This window comes from Vipera berus (genome assembly GCF_964194415.1).
Source record: "Vipera berus genome assembly, chromosome: 6".
NCBI lineage: Eukaryota > Metazoa > Chordata > Lepidosauria > Squamata > Viperidae > Vipera > Vipera berus.
Genome location: NC_138208.1, coordinates 78,214,409 through 78,240,444, shown reverse-complemented (window position 1 = coordinate 78,240,444; position 26,036 = coordinate 78,214,409). Strand labels below are relative to the sequence as shown.

Here is a 26,036-nt window from a genome sequence, read left to right as displayed (position 1 = left end):
CAGACTCGGGAGGAAGTGAAGTCAGCCCCGCGGCGGCAAATCCACAACTCGGAGAGGAGGAGGAGGAGGAGAAGGAGGCTGGCCGGCCCGGCACCGCTTCGCAGGACCAACCTCCGCGGGTTTGCGGTAAGCGCTTGGGAAGCCGACCTCCCTCTCTCGGCGCGCGGTTCTGACAGCCGGCCCTGCCGCGGCCTCCCCCCCCTCCTCCTCCTCCTCCCTCCCCGCCAGCCAAGCCGGCGACCTCTTCGGGTAGGAGCCGTGCCCGCGCGGGAAGCCCCCGAGTGCGCGTGTGCGACAGCCCCCCTCCTTCTCCTGGAGCGCGCGGGCTTTGCGGCGAGCCAAAGGAGCCCCCCACCCACCCTCCCTTTCAGCCGGGCGGGAATGGGGCGCTTGGAGGGAAAGAATCCCGCGGGCTGCAAATGGCGGGCAGGCGCCCTCGCCGAAGCCAAAGGCGACACCTCGCTCCCCGCCTCTCCCGGCCAAGCAAGGAGGGACGGGGATGCTCCGACCTGTCTGGACAAAGCTTGAGGAGGGTCTCCGCCCTTTAGCGCAGTGTTTTTCAACCTTGGCCACTTTAAGATGGGTGGACTTCAACTCCCAGAATTCCCCAGCCAGCGTTGCTGGCTGGGGAATTCTGGGAGTTGGAGTCCACCCATCTTAAAGTGGCCAAGGTTGAAAAGCATTGCTTTAGCGGCCGGGGTCTGCTTAGCGGGGTGGGGTGGGGGCTCCCTGGACCCCCGGAGGTGGAGGAGGGGCCGAATTGCCTCTCCTCTTGCGACGGGGGGCTCCTTGGTTCGCCCTGCCCGGTATTCCGGCCCGGCGTCCTCCCCTCGGAGCTCGTGGGAATGGGGAGGCGGAGGTAGAAGCGTCTGGCTGGGCTCGGGTTTTGGAAGGCTGAGACCGGCCCGGCAACTGGCTGCTTCTTTTTCGTTAACCACCTGATTTCCGCCAAGATTCCCGTGTTAGCGTTGCGGGGCCGGAATGAATGATTGATTGCGCTTCGTAAACCGTGGTTTGGGATGAGGCGTGTTTCCAGGTAGTGATGGTTTATTTTTATTTATTTTATTTTTATTTTAATTCCATTTATATCCCGCCCTTCTCCGAAGACTCAGGGCGGCTTACAAGCTTAGCAGTAGCCTTCATTCTATGTATATGCCTGCTTATTACGGCTTTCACACACACACACCCCAAGCGGCATTATTACAAAGTCAGCTTAATTGCCCCCAACAATCTGGGTCCTCATTTTACCTACCTCGGAAGGATGGAAGGCTGAGTCAACCTTGAGCCTGGTGGGACTCGAACCTGCACTAATTGCAGGCAGCTGGTGTTACTTAAGGAGGCATTAGCCCACTGCCCACTGCTCCACCAAGGCTTTACCTTGCAAAGGATGGCTAGCCTTGACGGTGGGTTTAACTCGGACCTCTCGCAGGGCTGTGGGTTTGGTGTGTGTGTGTGTGTGTGTGTGTGTGTGTGTGTGTGTGTTTGAAACTTAGTTTCTTTAGCCAGGCAAGTGCATCTCAGCTAAGGACAGCTGCCCTGCCTCCTTTGCAGTTAGGTCAGGCGGTGTGGGACTCATGAAGTCCACTGCCCTTCTGCTGATCTTGGGGTGCCCCAGGCTGGCAGAAAAGTATATTATTTCATAAAACCTGCCCAGATGAGGGATAGCCCAAATATTTTTTGTGTGCAACGCTTCAGGATTGATATGCAGAAAAGACTTTGGAATGTTACAAGAGCACAAGTGGCCCATTTCCCATAACTCATTAAAGTAGCCGTGTCTGAACTTGCTGTTGTGAGGAGAGATCCTCAATGGACAGCCTTAATAAGAACATTCATTTTGGTAGCCAGAGTGTAGATGGAAATGGGTTTACATATGTAATGATAATTTGGATAGGACTAGATGAGCTGTGTTTCCAAAATAAGGTTCTGTGTTTTCCCATAGAGATGTGGTTGTAAATCTATCATGGATATAAATTAATGTAGAAAAGTAGTATTCTGTCTGTTTTCCAATTCAACCTTGCTGGACTCCAAATCTTGCTTTGTCTAACTATTAATTCTTGACATCTACTTCTCCCATTGAGAATCAAACTAGAATTGATAGAAGGAATGGGGAATTCCAGTGCTTTGCTCAGCCTCATGGGCCTTCTTTCCTGACCCTTTCTTTGCTTATATCTGTAGCAAATGTATCCTATTAAATAGGCATCAGTGAAGTAATGCCTTATTTTGTTTCAGTGGAGAGTTTTAAAATATATGTGGGTGATGGGCCTGTATAACATAAAATTCTGTCCCTGTAAATTTTAGGTGAGTAAAAATATTTTTATATCTGCTTATTTGCATCTCAAAACAATATGCTTCTTGGTTGTTGTGTGTTGGTATATATAATATATATTATTAATATATTAATAATATATATAATATTAATATTAATATATAATATTAATATTAATATATAATATTAATATTAATACATTTTATTATTGGAATTAATTAATTTGCGACCCTATCTGGACCGAGATGCCCTACGCACAGTCACTCACGCGCTCGTGACCTCCCGTTTAGACTACTGCAACGCTCTCTACATGGGGCTGCCCTTGAGGACCACTCGGAGGCTTCAGCTGGTGCAGATTGCGGCCGCGCGAGTTGTGATGGGGGTTTCCCGATACTCCCATGTAACACCTCTACTCCGCGAGCTGCATTGGCTCCCGGTTGCCCTCCGGGTGAGATTCAAGGTGCTGGTGATGACCTATAAAGCCCTAAATGGCTTGGGTCCAGGATATCTGAGGGAACACCTGCTGCCGGCATCAAGCTCCCTTCGTCCAGTGTGCTCCCACAGGGAGGGTCTTCTCAGGGTGCCACCGGTAAGAGATTGCCGGCGGACGACACCCAGGGATAGGGCCTTCTCAGTGGGTGCCCCTGCCCTTTGGAACCAGCTGCCAGTGGAGCTTAGGACTGCCCCCGACCTCTGTTCATTCCACCGGGACCTGAAGACCTGGCTCTTCGAGCTCTCTGGCCCAGGCTGAGAATTTTAATTTTAATTTTAACTGGGGTTTTATTTGTTCAGGGACGGATATAATTTTTTAAATTGTTTTTAACTTTTGTATTTTTGTTTTTAATCACCCTGTAAACCGCCCTGAGTCCTTCGGGAAAGGGCCATTACTGTCTTTTGAAGAGTAGCAACTGGCAACTTTCTGTGTTTCCGTGTATGTGCATGTGCATCTTCAAATCAGCCCTGACTCCTGGCAACTGCCTGAACAAATCTGCCTGGTTCTTTGGGCAAGGATTTTCCGAAGTGGTTTGCCATTGCCTCCTTTCCAGGGCTGAGAGGAAGTGACTGACCCAAGGTCACTTGCCTGATTTCATGCCTGCACAGGACTAGAACTCAGTCTCCTGGTCTTTTAAAGACCATTTGAAGTTGTAACAGCTCGGAAAGGGTCTCTAAAGCATTTTGGCTATTGTAAAGTGTTGCACTAACTCCCCTTGCTCTGCACAATCACATGACCAGGAACTGGGTGCTTGGTTCACTTATGATGGGTTGCCAATCCCCCCCACAATCATGTGATCTTCATTTGCAAATTTCTCTCCTGGCTTTCCCAGAAAGTCAATGGGGAAGCCAGCAGGGGAAGGCTGGAAGCTGCTGCTGCCTTCTGAAGAATTTTCTCTCTCCTCCATAAATAAGGGGTGGGGTAAGCCTTTGTCAGGCTGCAGAAATGGAACTCATTTCATCTCCAACCCAGCACACAAGTTCCCTTCCACATCACAGGGGAGCTGACTGCCCTCCTTCAGCAGGCATCTCTCTTACTCCATCTATTTAATGACCCAAGCAATCATTTAACAATTGCAACTATGGCAACAAAGCAGTCAAAATTTGTATACCAAACTCTGTCTTGGCATCTAACTATATAAGTAAAAAATATATAGTTCGCTCGCACAAGCACGAAACCGAAGACACCAGATACACCACTCTGTTACGCGGCACTCGGGATTTGACCCGCCAAACTGCCGACCTTCTGATCGACAAGCTCAGCTTCCTAACCCACTGAGCCATAGTTTGCAAAAGATTTCAATGGTTGAATTTACCTCAGTATTTAATTGTACAGTAGTTGTAGAAGTGCTTACAGCTTAAACTTTTTGAAAATTGATTTTTTCCCCACCTTGAATAAAAATGGTATACACTATTTTTGATGTAGTGATCAAGATGCTGTCCTAGAAACTGGATGGTTGAGTTCTAGTCTTTCCTTAGGCAGGAAAGTCATTTGAGTGACTTTGGGCCGGTCCCTTTTGCTCAGTCCAACCCACCTCACAGAGGCAGGAGTATAGTTGTGTTAGTTACCTTGTATTACATGTGAAAAAGATGGGGTAAAAACCAATGCAAGTAGTCCTCACGAAACTATGGCAACTATTTTTTTTTTAAAATTCCATTTATATCCCGCCCTTCTCCGAAGACTCAGGGCGGCTTACAAGCTTAGCAGTAGCCTTCATTCTATGTATATGCCTGCTTATTAGGGCTTTCATACACCCCCCAAGCGGCATTATTACAAAGTCAGCTTAATTGCCCCCAACAATCTGGGTCCTCATCTGGGACCAGAATTTCTGTCATTAAGCAACACGATGGCAGAAAGTGGCAGAAAGTGAAGAGGAACTGAAGAGTCTCTTGTTGCGAGTGAAGAAGGAGAGTGCAAAAGTTGGGTTGAAACTAAACATTAAGAAAACCAAGATCACGGCATCCGGCCCTCTCAATTCCTGGCAAATAGATGGGGAAGAAGTGGAGGTAGTGACAGATTTTATTTTCCTGGGCTCCAAGATCACTGCAGATGGGGACTGTAGTCAAGAAATTAAAAGACGCTTGCTCCTCGGGAGGAAAGCCATGGCAAATCTAGACAGCACACTAAAAAGCAGAGACATCACCCTGTCAACAAAAGTGCGTATAGTCAAGGCTATGGTCTTCCCAGTTGCAATGTATGGCAGTGAAAGTTGGACCATAAGAAAGGCTGAGCGCAAAAGAATTGAGGCCTTTGAACTCTGGTGCTGGAGAAGACTCCTGCGAGTCCCTTGGACTGCAAGGCGATCAAACCGGTCAGTCCTAGAGGAGATCAACCCTGACTGCTCTTTAGAAGGCCAGATCCTGAAGCTAAAACTCAAATACTTTGGCCACCTAATGAGAAGGAAGGACTCGCTGGAGAAGAGCCTAATGCTGGGAAAGATTGAGGGCAAGAGAAGAAAGGGACGACAGAGAATGAGGTGGCTGGATGGAGTCACTGAAGCAGTAGGTGTGAGCTTAAATGGACTCCAGAAGATGGTAGAGGACAGGAAGGCCTGGAGGAACATTGTCCATAGGGTCGCGATGGGTCGGACACGACTTCGCAACTAACAACAACAACAAGCAACACGATAATAAAGTGCAGTGTCATGTAACTATTTCTGAATAAATAATAAAATTTATGATTATTTTTAATGTAACTGATCTCTTTGTTTTATAATTTTGTTACTTTATTGACTTATTAACCCTATGCTATTGTGGCTTTTTCTATTTTAATAGATAGTCATAAAAACCCCAAAGAAATAATAATTTAAGACGGCAATTGTGGCTTAGGTATAGCTTTTATCTATCACAGTGATTTCCTGTGGCTGTGGCAAATTTAATTCGGTAAAATTTGCTGAGCCAAAATTCCCCAGTCGTGCTTAAGAAGATTTAAGGAACCAAAATGATAAACTTTGCATAGAGTTTTGAAAATAATTCTTTGTAAGATAGCTGTACTAAGACCACTTAGCCTTCTTAGCCACCACCCGTTTTCATTTTTCCCTCCAGCAACAGTTTTCCTGGTACTTAGAAACTGAATCTTAGCGTAATTCTGACAGCTTACTTCCTTAATAAATCTGATCTTTGCTACCTGAGTCATGCCATGAAGTTTCTGATTACAATCATGAGTATGGGGACAGATTTTGCAGTGTTGTTTCACTTTTGTGGCCTAATTTAATATCTGTCCTATACGAGTTGTGATATTTAGAATTGCTTAAAAAATAATGCCCTAAGACCCTGCAAAATTAGATGACAACAGATTATGGTGGGAATTTAAGTATTCAGTATAACGTAAATCTTAAAAGTTTTATTGATATATTTTGCTTGACTTTCTGCTTTATTTTTAAAAACAATTTAAGCCAACCAATAGTTCATAACTGAAGCATCAGTAATGATAGCACCTCTGCAGAAAAGTGGTAGCGGGGGAGGGGAATGAGATGAACCAGTGGCAGCACCGCACAAGCCTGAGCGAGAGATGGCTGGAGCTGCAGGGCCGTCAGGGCTCAGTGGAAATGCCAGGATCAGCACTGCTTTCCAGCTGATTGGCGCTTCTTCAGGGCTGTCAGGGCTCAGTGGAAGCGCCAGGATCAGCACCGGGTTCCAGCTGGAGCTCAGCGCTGATCCTGGTGCTTCCGCTGAGCCCTGGAGAAACACCAATCAGCTGGAAAGCAGCACTGATCCTGGCGCTTCTGCTGAGCCCAGATGACACGCCGATCTCCAGGGTCTTGTGATTTATAGATGTTTGGCAACTGATTCATATTTATGACGGTCACAGTGTCCCAGGGTCATGTGAAGTGACCAAAACCTGCTGCAACCACCCAGCAGACGGGGGGGGGGGAATAAAAACCAAACACCCCCACCCCACCCCCGCTGCCAATCCTCAGCAGAAATGCTCACAACAATGAAAAACCTCGGACAGGAGGAAGAGCGCCACCGGGCGGGCAGGCAGGCGTCTTGCTCGGCTGTGGCTTGGGGGGCACTTTTTTCAGTGCCATTGTAACTTTGAAAGTCACTAAGCAAACTGTTGTAAGTCGAGGACTACCTGTACTTCATCACTTTCCCCCTTTTTTTTATCATCACGTTTTTGACATCTTGCTAGGCGACTGGTGATACTTGGATGTTGCTATATTCTAAAAGTGGTACAATGGGTGAAAAGGTTGAAAATCCCTGTACTAAGTTATCTACCTTTTGGATTTTTCAGCATTCTTCGTGTACCATGCATCATTTTTACAACCTTGTGAATGAGCCTTGTTGGAGCAGTGGGCTAATGCCTCCTTAAGTAACACCAGCTGCCTGCAATTAGTGCAGGTTCGCATCCCACCAGGCTCAAGGTTGACTCAGCCTTCCATCCTTCCGAGGTAGGTAAAATGAGGACCCAGATTGTTGTGGGCAATTAAGCTGACTTTGTAATAATACCGCTTGGGGGGGGCGAAAGCCCTAATAAGCAGGCATATACATAGAATGAAGGCTATTGCTAAGTACATTGATTTGTGCTTAGAGTGTAAGCCGCCCTGAGTCTTCGGAAAAGGGCGGGATATAAATGGGATTAAAATAAAAAATAAAATAAAAATAAGTTACTTCTGTGACGTTTTTAAAAAAGTGAGACTATGAAAACAGCTGATGTCTGGGAATTGAGAGAGATTAAAATTGAGAGTTCCCAGTTCATGTGTAGCTCCTGCTTGAAAGACACCTTGTTCTGTTCTATTACTACAAAATACTGATTTCTTATAAGCTCCTGGGGTTTCTTTCTTGAGGATTACAAATTTAAGTGACCGTATTGCATTTTTATTCTAGTATTTTTCCAAGGATTTTAAGAAGCTAGTATAGATGGCAATCTTTTTTTTCCCCCCGGACTGCTTTATCTTTGGAAGAGGTTGGCAAGCTCCCCCATAAAGCTCAAGATAAGGGTATGAACTTAGGTCTCACTTCTCTTAGTTTCGTTTGTCTAACTCAGGGGTAGGCAACTTGGGCTCTTATGACTCATGGACTTCAACTCCCAGAATTCTATGCTATGCTGACTCAGGAATTCTGGGAGTTGAAGTCCATGAGTCATAAAAGAGCCCAGGTTGCCTACCCCTGCTCCAACTACGGTACTTTATTATATTGTTTGTGAAATTGTGTAACCGAACAAGAAACTTACGGTTTTTTAGTAATGTGTCATTCGAGGTGTGACTTGTGTACAGTTCCTAGAAAAAAGGAAGAAATGAATCACAATCTTACTGTAATACAGTAATAATGCCACATAGATAACTTTAGCGGAGTAAATAAATGCTCGGATTTGTGCAGAAGTTAACTTTGGCTTGATGAAAAAAAATCAACATCTCAAAGACCGGACTCATGTAGGTTTGGTTGATCCTAAGTATCCATATTTTTGACAGAGTTTACTATTATTATTATTATTATTATAGGGACGCAGTGGCTCAGTGGGTTAGGACGCTGAGCTTGTCGATCAGAAGGTCGGCAGTTTGGCGGGTCGAATCCCGAGTGCTGCGTAACAGAGTGAGTGCCTGTTACTCGTCCCAGCTTCTGCCAACCTAGCAGTTCGAAAGCACGTAAAAAATGCAAGTAGAAAAATAGGGACCACTACGGTGGGAAGGTAACAGCGTTCCGTGTGCCTTTGGCGTCTAGTCATGCTGGCCACATGACCACGGAGATGTCCTCGGACAAGTGCTGGCTCTTCGGCTTTGAAACGGAGATGAGCACCGGCCCCTAGAGTCGGAAACGACTAGCACACATGTGTGGGGGAACCTTTACCTTTACCTTACTATTATTATTTTTTTCATTGTTTCTTGAATAATGTTTCTGTTCCAGGTGTACTTACCATAGAACTGCCAGTCTGTTTCCCTCAATCCCACTTAGCTAATTAATGAAGAGATGGCAATAGTACCTAGACTTACTGTATATACTGCTTCATAGTGCTTTTCAAGTGCATTCTGTGCATCTTCATTCAAATGACTAGACTGCAACCTTCACCCTAATTCTCATTTATATGAAAACCAGTGTGATGTGGTTAAGATATTGGTCTAGGTCAGGGGTCGGCAACCTCGGCTCTTTTATGACTCGTGGACTTCAACTCCCAGAATTCCTGAGCCAGCATAGCTGGCTCAGGAATTCTGGGAGTTGAAGTCCACGAGTCATAAAAGAGCCGAGGTTGCCGACCCCTGGTCTAGGTAGTAGGGGAAACCAAATCCTAGTTCTCTTTTGACATACAAGTCAGTTGGGTGACCCTGTACCTACTCTCAATCCTGATCAACATGAGGCTCTGTGACTTGTCAGCTGATTAAAAAAGACCCTTCTTTGCATCATGCATGCTACCTATGAGAACTAGTTAAGTGCAATAGATCCTGCAACCAAGCAGGGCAATGCAAAAATAAAATATAAAATATAATGAAATGAACCCAAAGCAACCCTAATTTTCACATGTTGGCTTCAATCTACTCATTACCCCTTTAGTTTAAAACTCTGCCTTTATGTTGATTAATCCTACAAGAAGAAAATGTGAATTTGGTTAACTCTAGCACTTTTCTCCTTACTAATGGCCTTACTAATACGCAACAAATGTATTTCAACATTGTGTTAGTTTGTGGTAGTTTTAGTAAAAAAAAAAGTTCTAATTTAGAAGTATAGTTCTTTGGACAGAAGGAATAACTATTGAATCAACATAATGCAAAACATGGCTTGTTTCTGTTTGGCTTAGCATAATATGTGTACCCATTCCCTGTGGTTTGTAAATTATGGTTTCTTTAAAAGAAGCTGCATATTTATGCTAAACTGTATTGTGGATTTGTCTGGCATAAAAAGTAGTTTTGGTGAGTACAATTTTGCTTTTTATAACTATTCGATGCATCATAGATTTCCTGTATCTATGCTGTGTTGCTTTAGTTTTCTTTGTTAGTTTCTTAGTAATTTGTCTGTTCTGCGATAAACTGAACATGAGATACATAGCAGAAAAATGAATCTTTGAAATACGACTTTGTTTATAAAACTATATGCTAAATATTGAGAGTCCAAAAATTCATAAGTTCCAAGTTTTTCTATAAGAAAAGATTAGGCACATAAAGAAAATCTGCAGTCTCCAGTGATGTTCATTCTTATTCACTCAAAAAAATCTCTATCCACAGAATATTGGCTAATGCTTCTTCTTTTCAACTTTATTTAAATTTCAGATAGTTTAGACTATTGACTGCATATGATGGTGTCCTCCAGTAATCTTACTTGCAAGCCTGCAAATGAAATACTTTGGGCGTATCCCAGCTTTTTCAGTTAGTTTCTTTCCATTTTAGTATTTGGACCTGTCTGATGCATACATGGAAATTTGATGGCAAACATAGACATCCTATAATAATCCATGGACTGGATTTATAGTTATTTCTGTTATATTTATTGAAATTTTTCTGGCATTTGGTCGGCATTCTACAGATATTGCACAATGCTTATATCAGAATTAGTATTGTGGAATGTAACGAATAATTTGAAGTTCTGAAATGCTGACTGTTCATTTTCTGATGCTTGCCTCAGATCAAGGGGTCATATATGCAAAGTAATCCACTGAGCAAAGCAGTCATAAACTCATGAGTTGTCAGAGGAAGGGTTTCTAAGCCATATCCTGAAGATTGGGATACTCATTCCCTCCCTTGGTTCTCAGTATCTTCAGAGTTAGATGCGTTTACTGACTGTTCAATTACCTTACATTCCTTCTTGATTTAATTACCTCTGATTTCTTACCCTCGGGAATGAGCCTGTTAAAATTACTGGACAATTTGGTTCTATCCATAAGAAGTAACTTCATGGAATAATTTGAAGGTATCAATGGCTGTTAGTCACGAGGGCCATTTTTTTTTCAATTTTTGTTCCTTCATACCAGTTTTGACTTCTGGGCAAGATCCTGCCGTTTCCTTGACAATATTTTCAGAAGTGATTTTCTCGAGCTTTCTTCTTCCTAGGGCTGAGCAAGAGTAACTGGCCACCTGGCTGGCTTCATGTCTAAGGCGGTATCAGAACTCAGGGGCTTCTGGTGCCTGGCCTTATTTGTTCTCTTTCTTTAGGGTTTTTAAAATGTTTTTATAATTAATACGGATAAAAGGTAGGAGGTAAAGGAGGCCATGCGGATTTCACTCCACTAGTTGTTTGCCGACAATAGGGGGCAGTGCTCATCTCCTTTTCAAGGCCATTGAGCCAGCCCCGTCTGAAGACATTTCCACAGTCATGTGGCCAGCGTGATGTCACGGAGCACTGTTACTTTCTCACCGAAGTGGTACTTATTTATCTATTCACATTTGCATTCTTTTGAATTGCTAGTTTGGCATGAGTTGGGGCGAGGACGGGAGCTTACTCTGTTGTGTGACGCTTGGGTCTCGAACCCGGGCTGCTAGCTTTCCAACTGACAAGCCCAGCATCTTAAACTGCCGAGACGCCACACTTTTTATTAATACTGATTATTGATTATTAATAATACGTTAATACTGACAAGTGGTTTTATATTTGTATTCACTGTTTTAGCCTTCTTGTATGCCAAGAAAGTTGTGAGTCAGTTTGGTGAGTTGGGCAGCCATAAATTTTGTCCAAAATGTAATCATATTATAGACTGACTGACTACCAAGCTAGCTCTCAGAGCCAATTATATTACCTTTCTGATCAGAGACCATTATATCAATATCAATGTCTGGATAATGATGTCTGAGAGTACCACAGTGCATGGCAAGCAAGTGCTGATATAGTGGAACAAATAAAATACGTTGGGTTTGTTTCTAGCATGTTTGTCATCTTTTTGTCAAAACAAATCTTTGTACCAAATGCATGAGCACTCCTGTGGGCGTTTGGTCGGTCAGAACAGGAATAGAACAGAGTAAGTTTTTGATGTGATTTAGCACATCTCCTTGTGAATTGCATGTGAATGCCCATCATTGAACAAGGATCAGTCTCGGGCTTCATTCTGTTTGTGTCATTGTCATAGTCAGCCATTCAGTCATGTCTGATCCTCAGCCACTCTATGGATCAGCACTGTCCATGTCCCTCTGTCTAGCACCATCTCCTTCAAATCCGCCATGCTTATCCCGGTTCATCCTTTATAGTATCCACCCAGTGGGCAAACAGTAGGTCTGATTGCAAAGTAATAGAATTCTCATTGGAATTGAAAATGGCTAATTTGACTGCAGTTTGATACAATAAAAGTTTTATCTAGTTTGTCTTCCTCTCAGCACAGGAACGATGCAACTATAGTTAGCCGCCCTGAGTCCTTGGGGAGAAGGGCGGCATATAAATTTAATAAATCTAAATCTAATTGCATACAGTATCTGAAATAAATAGTTATCTGAAATAAAGGGAATATTGTTTAGCAGAAATGCACTGCAGTACTTTGGAGGGCCTTGCTTATTACAAAAGGCCTCAGCATGCTTTTCAAGGGACACCAGTGCTAACAGATACCTTCCTTAGCTCTTGTCAGATGTTCTAGTCTACCAAGTTCTTCCATTAAAAGTATTTTAATTCAGAGGAATGGAAGTAGCAATGATGCCAGCTTTTGCAGGCTTCTCAGCTTTCTTAGAATGCAAGACACATGCAATTCAGAAGTGGGTCATCTGCCCAGAAAAAAGAGCAGGAATATGAAGGAATATCCTGTAAAAATGAAAGCTACTGTTGATGGTGGCAGATAAATCTCTTTGCATTCTGGCTGGATTCTTCATGACAATCTTTTTGAAAATGGAGAAGTCCTCCCCCCGTGCCCCTCCCCATAGTTGAAAGGTAGTTGGTTAACAAGTACAGTATTGAGAACTGGTTCATACTTGGCATTAAGCCAGAATGTGGCTACCTTATGGTTCATTGTGATGTGTGTCTATAGTCAGGAACTAAACAATGGCTTGTTTTAGGGCTATGTTTTACAGTTTGAAATTGTGATATATGTGAGTGGGAAAGTATTTCTGTTATAGCTTCCTGGCTACTGATTTTTTTTAAGTTTCCTTCTAAGTATAGAGGAATCCAGGAATTGCTAGACGCCGGGTTATGATTACTTTGTTCCTCCTCGAGAGTAACTTGTTTCTGAATTACTCATCAAATCATGGTTAAAGAAAAGCATGACTTAACATGGTATATAAATGTGGACTATATGTTTGTGAAGAGTACTGATCTTCAGAATTTTAATTCTGCCTCCATAATATGAGATGCCATGTTCCAGTAAAATATGCATAATAATAAATAAAGATTGAACCACAATGCAATAGCTTTTTCCTGTGGGGTTGTGTGTATATTTGTTCCATGATTTTAGTCTCATATAATGATTTCTTACTTTTGGGGGGGGCTTCCCCAAACTATTTATTGCCAGGAATCGTCACTTCCGTCACTATTATTGTCTTCCATCTTCTGGTTTGATTGAGGCTCAGTTTTCTGTTTTGTTCAATTCTAAGAACAGAAAAAAAATTCCTTTTGTCCTCTGAGGATTAAAGACATGTTTGACTTTTTTCACTGTATATAATAACACAGAAAAGACTTGTATCTTGTATAAATGGCTCAGTCTTCTGCAGCAGGTAAATATTTTCAGTAGAAAATATCTGAAGAGGGGGAAAATGTGAGACATTACAGTCCTGCACACCATTGCCTTAAAATTAGCCATACTAAGCATGTGTGGACCGAGCTGTGTCAACCTGTGTACAATTGCATTTTAAATGCACATATCTAAACAAAATGGACAGCATTATGTAAACATTTTAGAGAAATGTTTTAAAATTTAAAATATAATTGGAAAAGCATGCATTTGTTCTATTTGGTTAGTGGGAAAAGGAAATATGAGAATTATTAACACAATAACTTTAGGAGATGAAAGGAACTGTATATTCATTATAAATGTATCATTCCTAGACGTAACAAACCTGAAAAAGTTTATCGTATTTGTTTTTATTGTTCAGAATATTGCACACATTTTTTCCCCGCAGAGAACTACCCCAGCTTACTGGCTTTGCTTGTCTCAGCTATTTGGTGGTAGAAATTTTTTTTAAGACTCGCCTTGATTTTATTTTTAATCTTTGTACATTCATTGAAAATAGAAGAACCATCTCTATCCCATCTGCGAGTGAAGGAAAAGAGACCAGGCCTCCTACAGAAGTTGCTTGGAGTATTTGGTCTGGTCTAAGAATCCTTCCTCAACCCACTGTATTTTTATAATTCCCATCACTGACTGTTGAGGGAAGTCTTTTGACCAAGTTGTCATTGGTGTTGTTCATTGTCCTCTGTTCTTGCAGAGATATAATTGGTAGAAGAACAAAGCAACATTTAGATTATTATCTCCATGTTACCGTCCATATTTTAGATAATTGGTGCTTGCAGGATATGTACCTTTGGAGAAGAGAGTAATGTGGGGAGAAACAGAATTTAACAGAATAACAGAGTTGGAAGAGGGACCTTAGAAGTCTTCTAGGCCAGGGGTAGGCAACCTTGGCTCTTTTATGACTTTATGCGAATCCTTCACTTTTCTAGTAAACACTGTAGCATGCTGTTCTATAAAGCCAATTATAGGATCTGAAGGTAGAATTGGAGATGTTTGATTCACTACCATTAACTAACAGGATCCATCTCCTTTTCTTCTAAAATTTCTGAGAAAACGTCCCTTATAAGCATTTTTACACTTTTTATTTGTAATTTCTCTTTTCCAGATAGATGATATACGGCTTCTGCAAATCAAGATAATCCAATTGCCTTCTTTCAGCAGCTACAATGAATCAGGTTGGATTCAAAATTACTAACAAATACTATATGGGTTTGTCTTTTGATTTAATGCTTATTCTTTATTCAGGAAGAATTGACTTTACAAAAAAATGCACAATTTGCTTTATTTTCAATGTCCCAGGTGTTAGTAGTGGTAGCAGGGGAACATCCCTTCCCACTAGGAGCCAGTTTAGCAAAGACCAAATACATTCAGTAGCTATGAAAATAATTAAATACTAACTGATGTGACAATGGAGGAATGTTTAAATTCAAAATTAACACAGTGTTCTGAACCAGCCCTCTTCTCACAACCCCTAATTAAAAGAAGAGTCTGGAAAGCGTCCAAGGCTAAAAGGCTTCTGCCAAGATTTAATTACGCAGTTAACAAAAACACAAGAGCTTGTCTTCTCAAGCGGAAAAGTTGCTTTCAGCAACCAGCCCCTCCCCAAACACTTCTTTTATAGAGAGCTCAGGGCGTGGTCTCCCTGTGCCTCCTCCCGAGGAGTCCCATAGTCTTTCTTTGTTTGTCCCTGCTCGTCTGCCTCCTGCGTCGGGCGTCCTTGAACAGGGCCAGCTGTGGGTCATCATCCTCCGCACTCTCGGGCTCACACAGCTGAGAAGAGGTCCCCGGCTGAGGACTCTGCAAAGCCTCCAAATCATCATCAGCCGGTTCGTTTCCCTCCTCCCCCACATCTGAGTCCTCCGATACATCGGAGCCGGCTGTCGGACCCACAGGCTGGCCCTGAGTCACAACACTATCCCGCACCGCAGGGCCCTTCCCCCGGGTCTGCCGATCCGGATGCGGTCGAGATGGGAACTGTTCGTGAAAAGCAGTCACCAACGCAGGGGCATGAACGGCGGTCGCGTCTTCCCATGTGAAGTCCTCCGGCCCGTACCCTTTCCACTCGATCAGGTACTGGAAGCGACCTTTCAGCCAGCGGGAATCCCTGATGCTGGCGACCTCGTACTCGGGGGTGCTGCCTCCATCACGAGTTCCTGATGGTGGAGGTTCCGCCTGGCGAAGTGGACAGGCCGGTCGTTCGGGGACCAGCAAGGACCGATGGAAGACGGGGTGCACGCGCAGGGAACGTGGCAGAGTTAAACGATAGGCGACCGGGTTGATGACGGCCTCGACTGGGAACGGTCCAAGGTAACGGTGGTCCAGCTTCCTCGCCGGCCGAGTGGATGGCAGGTTCCTGGTGGACAGCCAGACCCGATCCCCCACCGATAGTGGAGGCGTATCCCTTCTCGACCGATCGGCGAACCTCTTGTAGTCGGCCTTGGCCTTCTCCAGCTGCCGTCGCACCAACCGATGGATTGCCTGTAACTCCGCCATGAATTCGTTCGCTGCCGGCTCCGGTGAGTCCACGGGAGAAAGGGGGAAAAACCGGGGGTGATAACCCACGTTGGCCAAGAACGGTGTCATCTGCGTGGAAGTGTGCTGCGAGTTGTTAAAGGCAAACTCGGCTATGGCCAAGTAGTCCACCCAATTGTCCTGCTGCAGGTTAACGTAGCAGCGCAGATACTGCTCTAAAATGCCGATGACCTTCTCGGTACCCCCGTCGGTCTGAGGATGATGCGCGGACGAGAGGCAAACCTTAATGTCCAACGCCCGCATCAACTCCTGCCAGAAGCGGGCTGTAAACTGGGCCCCCCTATCGGAGACGACTCTATCGGGAAGGCCGTGCAGCCGGAACACCTGTTGGATGAACATGCGACTAGTGGCGCGAGCTGACGGTAAGCCGCGACAGGGGATGAAGTGCGCCATCTTGGTCAACATGTCCACCACCACAAACACTGTCGTGAAGCCGGAGGATGGGGGTAGATCCGTCAGAAAGTCCATGGACACAGCCCCCCAGGGTCTCTTGGGCGTTGGCAAAGGCTGCAGTAAACCAGGCGGGGCCCCTGTCGCTGACTTGGCCTGCCTGCATGGGACGCAGGAGGTGACATAAGACTGGACATCGTGTCGGACTCGGGGCCACCAGAAGGTACGGGAGACCAGGTTCAGAGTCTTGAACAGGCCAAAATGCCCCGCAGCCGGGTTATCATGACACTGGCTGAGGACGAGTCCCCTGAGTGGCCCTCCTGGAACATAGAGCCGGTCACGATAATACAGGAGTCCATCCGTGACCGACCAAGGCGAATCTGGCCCCACCTCTTCCTTCCGCTGAGCCACCCACGCCTCCTGCTGCTGCGCCTCCCGGATCCGAGCCCGTATATCCACCGGCTCCCGCACCGCAGCAAAAGACTCGACGGGGATCACTGTCCTGGGCGGAAGCTTGTCTTCCACTCGGGTGTACTCGGGCTTCCTGGACAGAGCATCCGCTCTTTGGTTGTGCCCGCTTGGTATGTACCGCACCCGGAAGTCAAACCTCGCAAAGAAGAGGGACCACCGGATCTGGCGTTGGTTCAAATTCCGAGCGGTCTGCAGGCTTTCCAGATTCTTGTGGTCCGTCCGGACCTCGATCTGATGCCGCGCCCCCTCCAGATGATGCCTCCAAGCCTCGAACGCTGCCTTGATGGCCAGCAGCTCCTTCTCCCAGATGGTATAGTTGCGCTCCGAGGGGTTCAATTTCCGAGAGTGATACGCGCAAGGGAAATGGGTACCGTTGGGCGTCGCTGCCTGGAGTAACACGGCCCCAATGGCAATGTCGGAGGCGTCCGCCTCCACGACAAACGGCCGTTGCGGGTCAGGATGCTTCAAGATGGGCTCCTTCATGAAGGCGTCCTTCAAAGCTTGGAATGCCTGTTGTTCGGGGGCGTTCCACTGGAATCGAGTCTTCTTCTGCAGGAGCCGGGTGAGGGGGGCTGTCAAGGCAGCAAAGCCAGGGATGAATGTCCGATAGTAGTTGGCAAATCCAAGAAGTCGCTGAACATCCTTCACGCGACGCGGGGGTTGCCAACTCTGCAACGACTCAACTTTACTCGGTTCCATGGCGATGCCCTCAGGAGAAATGCGGTGGCCCAAGAAATCAATGGTCACCTGGTAGAACTGGCACTTCTCCAACTTGGCAAACAGCCGATGTTTCCGGAGGCGCTGCAGGACCTGACGGAGATGCTGATGATGCACTTCACGCGACGGAGAGTAAATCAGGATGTCGTCCAGGTAAATCACAACAAACTGGTCCAACAGATCCCGAAAGATGTCGTTCATAAAATGCTGAAACACAGCGGGGGCGTTGGTCAGGCCAAACGGCATCACCGTGTACTCGAAATGTCCATAGCGAGTACCAAACGCCGTCTTCCACTCATCACCCGGCCGAACCCTGACGAGGTTGTAAGCTCCACGCAGGTCCAGTTTCGTGAAGATCTTAGCCTCCCGGAGTCGGTCCAAGAGCTCGGGGATGAGGGGCAGCGGGTAGCGGTTACGCACCGTGATGGCATTGAGTTTCCGGTAGTCACAGCAAAGCCGTAACTCGCCCGACTTCTTTTTGACGAAGAGCACGGGCGCAGACACTGGCGAGGACGAGGGCCGGATGAATCCACGAGCCAAGTTCTTTGTCAGGAAGTCCCGCAATGCAGCCAACTCGGGCTCCGACATGGAGTACAAACGCCCCACTGGGAGAGGCGCATCAGGGACTAGGTCAATGGAGCAGTCGTAGGGCCTGTGCGGGGGTAATTGGTCCGCCTCTGACTCGCTGAACACGTCAGCAAAGTCGGACAGTACGGGAGGCAAGGAAACCCCTGAGGAACCCTCCACCTGGCCGGCACAGATATGGCGGGTGTGGTCCACGCACTGCAAACTTGGGAAGGTGACCAAGTTCTGAGACCAATAGATCTGTGGATCATGCGCCCGGAGCCACGCCAGTCCCAAGACCACGGGGAAGTGCAGATCCGAAGTGACGTAAAACTGAATGGCCTCCACATGGGTACTGATGGCCATACACACGGGTTGCGTGGCGGCCGTGATAGGCCCGGACAGGAGCACTCGACCATCGATGGTCTCCACAAGCATGGGCGGATCCACCGGACACTGGGGAACAGCCCATTTGGCCACAAAGGCCGAATCCATAAAGTTAGTGGTAGCCCCAGAGTCAATTAAGGCATGGACCGGAATCCCCTCTGGCGTGCCAGGAAGGATCAGTCGTGCCTCCAAAATCAAATGCCGTGGAGGTTCACAGGCACCGTCGGAACGGCGTCGCTCGGCGTGATCGTTGTGGGTCGCCCGATCTTTCACACCGTCTAGATCGGGCTCGGGCCGTTTCCCGATAGCAAAGCAGGGGACTTTCTCGGGGCAGGCTTGGTCACTGACGCCCGCTGACGCTTCTTCGGGCAAGAAGCAGCCAAATGTCCAGGGTCCCCACAGTAAAAACACAACCCCTCCGATCGTCGTCTGTCCATTTCCGTCACCGATAGACGGGACCTGGCGGCACCCAGCTCCATTGGCTCCTCCCTCTGGACTGGGGGCTCACGCACAACAGGGGCGGCAGGGGTCTGTGGGGTGGCACGGCGACTCTTACGCTGCTGCAGCCGGGCATCGATCCGCAGACAAAGATGGATCAGCCCATTCAGGTCTGAGGGAATGTCCACGCGGGCCAGCTCATCCAACATCTCCTCTGACAAGCCATCCTGAAAGGCATCCACGAGCGCAGCCTCATTCCAGGCGGAATCCTGGCTAAGCAGCCGGAAATCGCTGATATAGGCCTGTAGGGGGCGCAGACCCTGCCTCAAAGCTTTCAGACGTCGGGTGGCGGTCTGCGCCTTAATCGGGTCCTCGTACATGAGGCGCATATGGTCACAAAACCCCCCAAAGTTATCCAACAAAGGGCTAGGCTGTGCCAACAGAGGCGTGCCCCAACGAGCTGCATCTCCCGACAGAAGGCTCAACACGAATCCCACCTTATCTCGGTCAGTGGGGAAATCAGCTGCTCTCACGCTGATATAAAGCTGGCATTGTCCCAGGAAGGCAGGAAACAGTTCTGGTTTACCAGCAAATTTATCCGGCATAGCTATCTGACATTTCCTCCTGGGTGGGGGGGCAGCATGTACCTGAGCCTGCAGTTGTGCCACCTGAGTGGCCAGCAAGGTGAGTTGCTGGTTGAGCTGGGCATTCTCGGCAAGAAGCTGCTCCATCGTAGTATTAAGGGGTGGGTGGCTGAAAGCAAACTGTTCTGAACCAGCCCTCTTCTCACAACCCCTAATTAAAAGAAGAGTCTGGAAAGCGTCCAAGGCTAAAAGGCTTCTGCCAAGATTTAATTACGCAGTTAACAAAAACACAAGAGCTTGTCTTCTCAAGCGGAAAAGTTGCTTTCAGCAACCAGCCCCTCCCCAAACACTTCTTTTATAGAGAGCTCAGGGCGTGGTCTCCCTGTGCCTCCTCCCGAGGAGTCCCATAGTCTTTCTTTGTTTGTCCCTGCTCGTCTGCCTCCTGCGTCGGGCGTCCTTGAACAGGGCCAGCTGTGGGTCATCATCCTCCGCACTCTCGGGCTCACACAGCTGAGAAGAGGTCCCCGGCTGAGGACTCTGCAAAGCCTCCAAATCATCATCAGCCGGTTCGTTTCCCTCCTCCCCCACATCTGAGTCCTCCGATACATCGGAGCCGGCTGTCGGACCCACAGGCTGGCCCTGAGTCACAACACACAGGTAGATTCCTGCTCCTCATCTTGTCATGTAGGGTCTGCACATTCTCTTAATAAATTCTGTTTTGTGTCTCTTCCAACAGGGTGGCCATTATGGTAGTACAGAAATCACCTCTATTGTTCTCTACTCTTTTCTGGAAAATTCCTCCGATGTTACTTTTGCTTCCAAACTTTCTAGTTTGAAAAAACAATTGTTGGCACCAAAGCAGTCTTATAGTGTGTATGATGATGGGGAGCTTCAGACAGATGGCAATAGTTTTGGGCGAGTAGAAGACAGAGCATTGGGTGAGCAAAGTTCTTTATCTCCTACTTTTCAGTTGGAATACTGAAGGAATTATTATTAACACTGGATTGGCGACTTTGTTAGGCTCAATATATATCCTCTTTCAAACGATGAAATTCTGCCAAAATTATCAACACTTCATGAAATTTCAAGCTACATCCAAATGTTGAACTGTTAAAGTGGGCAGGGGTGGCATATTTTTAATCATATTTCTATAAAGCAGGCAGTGAACCAACTTCCCTTTTGAAGGGAAGTGAACCAACCTAGATACTAGGTTGTGAATTGTTAGAGCAGAAGGAAGCAAGTTTCCAGGAGAAGCAGCTGTGTGTGCATCCATTCATGTACACAGACATTCTTTGCATTGATATTAATTATATGACTGTTGAGCTGGAAAACTAATTAAGTACAATGCCCTTCTACCCCTTAATACAGGTAGCCCTTGGCATACAACCATTCATTTAGTGACTCTTTGAAGTTACAATGGCACTGAAAAAAGTGGCTTACATTCAGTCCTCATACATACAAACATTACAGCATCTCCAGTCATGTGGTAAAAACTTGAATCCTTGGCAACCAGCATGTATTTACAATGGTTGCAATGTCCCAGGGTCATGTGATCACCATTTGTGACCTTCCCAGCTGGCTTCTGAGAAGCAAAGACAATGGAGGAAGCCTGGTTTGCTGAATGACTGCATGATTTACTTAAACAACTATAGTGATTCACGTAACAATTGTGGCAAAAAAGGTCATAAACACAGGCACAACTCATTTAATCACCAAGAGAAATTCTGGTCCCAATTCTGATTGTCAGTTGAGGATTACCTGTATATTTCTGCAGATGTCTTGAATTCACTTAATTTATTCCTTCCAAAATAGTGACTTCCAAATGTGATGAACTAAATCAGGCATGTCAAACCCGCGACGTCACGTGATGTTGCGCGACGTATCGTGACTTTTTTCCCATTGCTGGGAATAGGGTGGGTGCGGTTTCGGGATGACGCATCCAGCCTGCGGGCTGGCGGTTTGACATGCCTCAACTAAATGCTTCTTTCCCTCTTATGGATGGGAAGAGTCCACCACAACTAGAGGATACCATTTTTTTGCAAGGGATGGCACTATAATTCCTTTGTCTCCTTCCAAAATGAATTGAACAGTTATCTAATTAATCTAAACATTCTCATTAGGTTGTCGTTCACTGCAGTTTAATTCACTTGCTAATGTTGGAGGGTCTTTAGCTAATGCAAAGCATCAGCGCACTTCCAATCTAACACCTGGTCTAAAGCTGGGATGGGCTTTAAAGCACCTCTGTGTATTCTGACATAGAAATCATATGCAGGATCCAATCTTGTCCTAAATCCAGTTTTCTAATGTTAGCTATGATCTAGGTTGCGCAATATTCTGGCATGCTTGAAAGTCAACTTGTTCTTTTGTCTTTTTCATTCATTGATTTAAATTCAGTGGCCGATGAGGAAACTTTCCGGAAAATAGGAGCACGGTTGGCTGTAATAGGCGATAAACTGGCTGTTGAGATTGAGCCCTCATTTGTGCACAACCTGGCACAACAATTCGTGATGGAAAATGTGCCCAGTCAGGTGAGAAGGAGTAGAAACCTAGGGGGGTTAATGAGATAGCACTGGAGGACTTTAATTGTTTTATTTATTTGTTTTATTTTAATCCCATTTATATCCCGCCCTTCTCCAAAGACTCAGGGCGGCTTACAATCTAAGCACAAATCAAATGTGCTGAGCAATAGCCTTCATTCTATGTATATGCCTGCTTATTAGGGCTTTCACCCCCCCCCCCAAGCGGCATTATTACAAAGTCAGCTTATTGCCCCCAAACAATCTGGGTCCTCATTTTACCTACCTCGGAAGGATGGAAGGCTGAGTCAACCTTGAGCCTGGTGGGACTCGAACCTGCAATAATTGCAGGCAGCTGGTGTTACTTAAGGAGGCATTAGCCCACTGCTAATGAGAAAACAAATCCTGTACTTGGGTTTTTTGAGGGTTCTTCTCTTTTTGTCAATCATGACTTCTTTTTCCAATTACCACATGCATATCTAGCAAATGGCATTAGCTGATTGGGACTTCTCAATGTTCTGATCATCAACTTAGTTGAAAAATGAATTTGGAGGGCAGTTCTGTTGCTGAATACAGCTAAAAATAGAAGTTGAATTTGGATGGTCTTTGAAGTATCTCCTTACTTAGCTGACAAAAAAATGGGATAGAAGACACAAAAGTCCAGTGAGGGCATGAGGATAAATGATTCCCTCCATTCATACATGCTGGAAGGGTGCAATTAATCATAATTAGTAACTGAACATTGTTACCAGTTTGTACATAATTGTAAATATAAAGGTGTTCTCATAATGAACAGTGACCATTAATTTACATTTTATTAGTAATGTTTTTTAGTTGTAGTCTTGATCACAGTCAAGAGAAAAATCTAGCATCTGACTGGATTAGAGTTCAAGGGGCCAGAACGGCATTTTAGAGAGGTCTTTGTTCTTCTGTTTCTGTAGGTGAAAATCCAGCATCTGTCCCTAGCAGTGCAGAACGTCATGGCAATGATGCCTCGGGAATTGGAACAGGAAAAAGCCATGTTAGTGGCCGCAATGGTTTTGGCCAAGAAAGTAGCCAATGTAGTCCCTGCGTTCTTGCAGCAGGTGTTCAACACAACAGTGAACTATATCGACCAGAACCTCCACGATTATGTGAACAATTTAGGACCTGAGGTGATTATAGATAAAATCACAACATTGCATTCTTATGTTTATCTCCAAATCAGAGGAGATGGTTGTTGGTTGGGGAATTCTGAGCGTATAAGGCCACATGTCTTAAAAGCTGCCAAGTTTGAGAAATCCTGATTAATACATTTATGAGAGTGATTCTTATGCCTCTTTCAAGGAGGTTAAATTCATAGAACCTAATGCTGAAAAGGTGGTATGAGGGGTTTCTTAGATCCAAGGTGTTGGGGGAAACCTGGAACCAGTAGCAGCCTGGGGAATTTTGGCTTGATACACTTTTTCATGTAGTCCGCAACTTACCACAATTGAGCCGCAAATTTCCACTGCTAAGCAAGACAAGTGAATTTTGTGATTTCTTTTTGCATAGTTAAGTGAATCTGGCTTCCCCATTGACTTTGTGTCAGAAAGTCACAAAAGGTGATCACATGATCCCAGGACACTGCAACCATCATAAATATAGGCCATTTGCCATTTTGATCACCTGACCATGGGGATGTTGCAAGGGTCATAAGTGTGAAAAATGGTCATAAGTCACTTTTTTCAGTGCTGTTAATGACTTTGAATAATCACTAAATGAATGGTTCTAAGTCGAGGATTACCTGTATTATTCTGACTCCATGAGAGCTCTTTGAGGCCAGTGTTTCCAAGACCTGCTAAAAACAGATCCAATACTGCTACATTTTTAAAAGGCCAATTCTGTAGCTATGAGCGATATCCTTAAATGACCTAGAACACGGGTCGGCAACCTGCGGCTCCGGAGCCGCATGCAGCTCTTTGAGCCGTCTCCTGCAGCTCCCAGCCGCCCGGTGCGCGCGCACCTCTTCGAACGGGCAGTGGTGCGCGCGCACCTCTCCAAATGGAGTGGCACCGCCCGTTCCGAGAGGTGCGCGCGCACCTTTCCGAAAGGCAGAGGTGCGCGCGCACCTCTCCAAACCGCCGCCGTCCCGTCCGGAGACCTGCCGCGTTCGTCAAACATTGACGAACACGGAAGCTGTGCAAACGGGATGGCGGCGGTTTGGACAGTGCGCGCGCACCTCTCCCAAGCCGCCGCCGTCCGGAGACCTGCCGACGGACGGCGGCGGCTTGGGAGAGGTGCACGCGCACTCTCCAAACCGCCGCCATCCCGTTTGCACAGCTGCCGCGTTCGTCCATGTTTGACGAACGCGGCAGGTTTCCGGACAGCGGCGGCTTGGGAGAGGTGCGCGCGCACTCTCCAAACCGCCGCCATCCCGTTTGCACAGCTGCCGTGTTCGTCCATGTTTGACGAACGCGGCAGGTCTCCGAAAGGGACGGCGCACACCTCTCCAAAGGGGAGACCCGTCGCCGCGCAGGTGCCTCCCATTTTGCGCATGCGCAAAATGTTTTTTGCGCATGCGCGTGAGTGGACGCACGCGCGCGCACTTTTTGCGGCTCCCACTTTTTTGTTTGTGTGATGGAACCGGTTCTGAGTGGCTCTTTTCCTTTTTCCGGTTGCCGACCCCTGACCTAGAACATGTCTTGAATTTGTTGAGAATTAACATTTTATATAAAACCTCTTCAGCACACACTGGTCTTATTAATTAGATCAGGGAGTGAAGGACAAAGGTCATCTGGATTAGACAAGATGTAACTCAATGAATTATACACTAACTATATAAACTAGGCTTGCACTATTTCCTAGGCTAAAATGTCTATTATGTGATATCTAACCACAAGAAATTACAGCATATTGGAACTTATAGGGGGCAGAATGTGCAGTCTTGTACTGATTTTCAGCTTGTCTTGACACATTCTTGACTGGCTACTTTAGAAAATATCTGAATAACCATTTTCTTAATGCAACTAACAGTTGTAGTGGATGCAATTAATTCTCTGTTTCTTTTCTAGAACTGAACAAGAGGGATGCATACATCTACATGCAAGAATTCATTTTTTATTTTTTACAATTTTAAGAAAAATTGTGTCATTTTGATATTTTTAAGACATTTTTGAATTTTTGAATTTTTTATCAATGTATTTCATTATTCTATTTAGTTGACTTTAGTATTGGCAGTTCTCATTTTTTACTTGAAATCTTGGGCCATTTTTTATGTCCCTTGCAGGAGAAAAGCAAAGTGGATTATTTTCAGGATTGTAGTGTTGATGGCATCTCTCCTTGAAAAGAGGAACAGAAGCTAATGACAACCTAACAATATCATTAGACAGTCTGTCCTTCCACTTGCTAAGAATATACTTGATTTATAATTTTTTTAACAAATGGCCATGCATGTTAATCTGCTTCGTCTGCCAATTAAAAATGCCATAATGTAAAGTTAATTAAAATGAGTGTATTGTTTTTCATATTAAATATGAAAAATGCATGAGCCAGAAACAATTGTTCTCAACTGAGACTGATTCTACTACAAATTTTGTAGACATATTAGGAAAGGGAATTGCCTATTTGCAAATGACCTTGTTGGATACCAGTACAGTAAAGATCAATTATAATATTTACGATTGGGTTTGGCCATTGCTGGAATACAGATTTCAATGGAGGGGAAAGGTGATAGCCATTGTACAATTTTAAAGATTTGATGAAGGTCTCTGTATTAAAGTTGGGAACTAAGAAGTCAAATTGTTTACAAAAACATTAGGTTTTATAAATTGACTTGAAAGATTTATATGCTTATCTTTTAACGCTGTAATTTAGAGAGATATTTGAAAAGTAATCTGAAAAATTCTAGCTTGTAGGTACTGGCAAGAGGAGTGGAATCTCAGTTTATTGGTTGAGATATTGGATCATTTGAATGGACTCAACTCTAAATATTTAAATAGATATGACTGTCTTTTTGTGAGCTTTGATTGTTCAGCTGTGCAGGCTTTCTGGCCTGAGTATGGATTACATCTGAGAAAAACCAACTTGTGGAAGACTACTACATTATACAGCCATTCTTTTTCTACAGCTAATAAAATTTTAAAATAGTA

At 45.4% G+C, this 26,036-nt stretch overlaps 1 protein-coding gene across 2 annotated transcripts; it reads left to right on the top strand.

Moving 5' to 3' along the window:
• Window positions 1-26,036, top strand: BID (BH3 interacting domain death agonist). Of its 2 annotated transcripts, none has more exons than XM_081331824.1 (6): window positions 1-249; window positions 14,434-14,503; window positions 20,148-20,349; window positions 21,806-21,939; window positions 22,869-23,081; window positions 24,960-26,036. In XM_081331824.1, the coding sequence occupies exons 2-6, from the start codon at window positions 14,495-14,497 to the stop codon at window positions 24,963-24,965; spliced, it is 564 nt and encodes a 187-aa protein (XP_081187950.1). In that variant the 5' UTR covers window positions 1-249; window positions 14,434-14,494; the 3' UTR covers window positions 24,966-26,036. The 2 variants fall into 2 exon arrangements, with proteins under 2 accessions (XP_081187950.1, XP_081187949.1); XM_081331823.1 differs by having other exon boundaries at window positions 60-126.

Coding starts and splice junctions, on each gene's coding strand:
- BID (XM_081331824.1), top strand. Junction 20,350..21,805: donor AGTAGAAGACAGAGCATTGG/GTGAGCAAAGTT, acceptor ATTTAAATTCAG/TGGCCGATGAGGAAACTTTC. Junction 21,940..22,868: donor TGGAAAATGTGCCCAGTCAG/GTGAGAAGGAGT, acceptor CTGTTTCTGTAG/GTGAAAATCCAGCATCTGTC.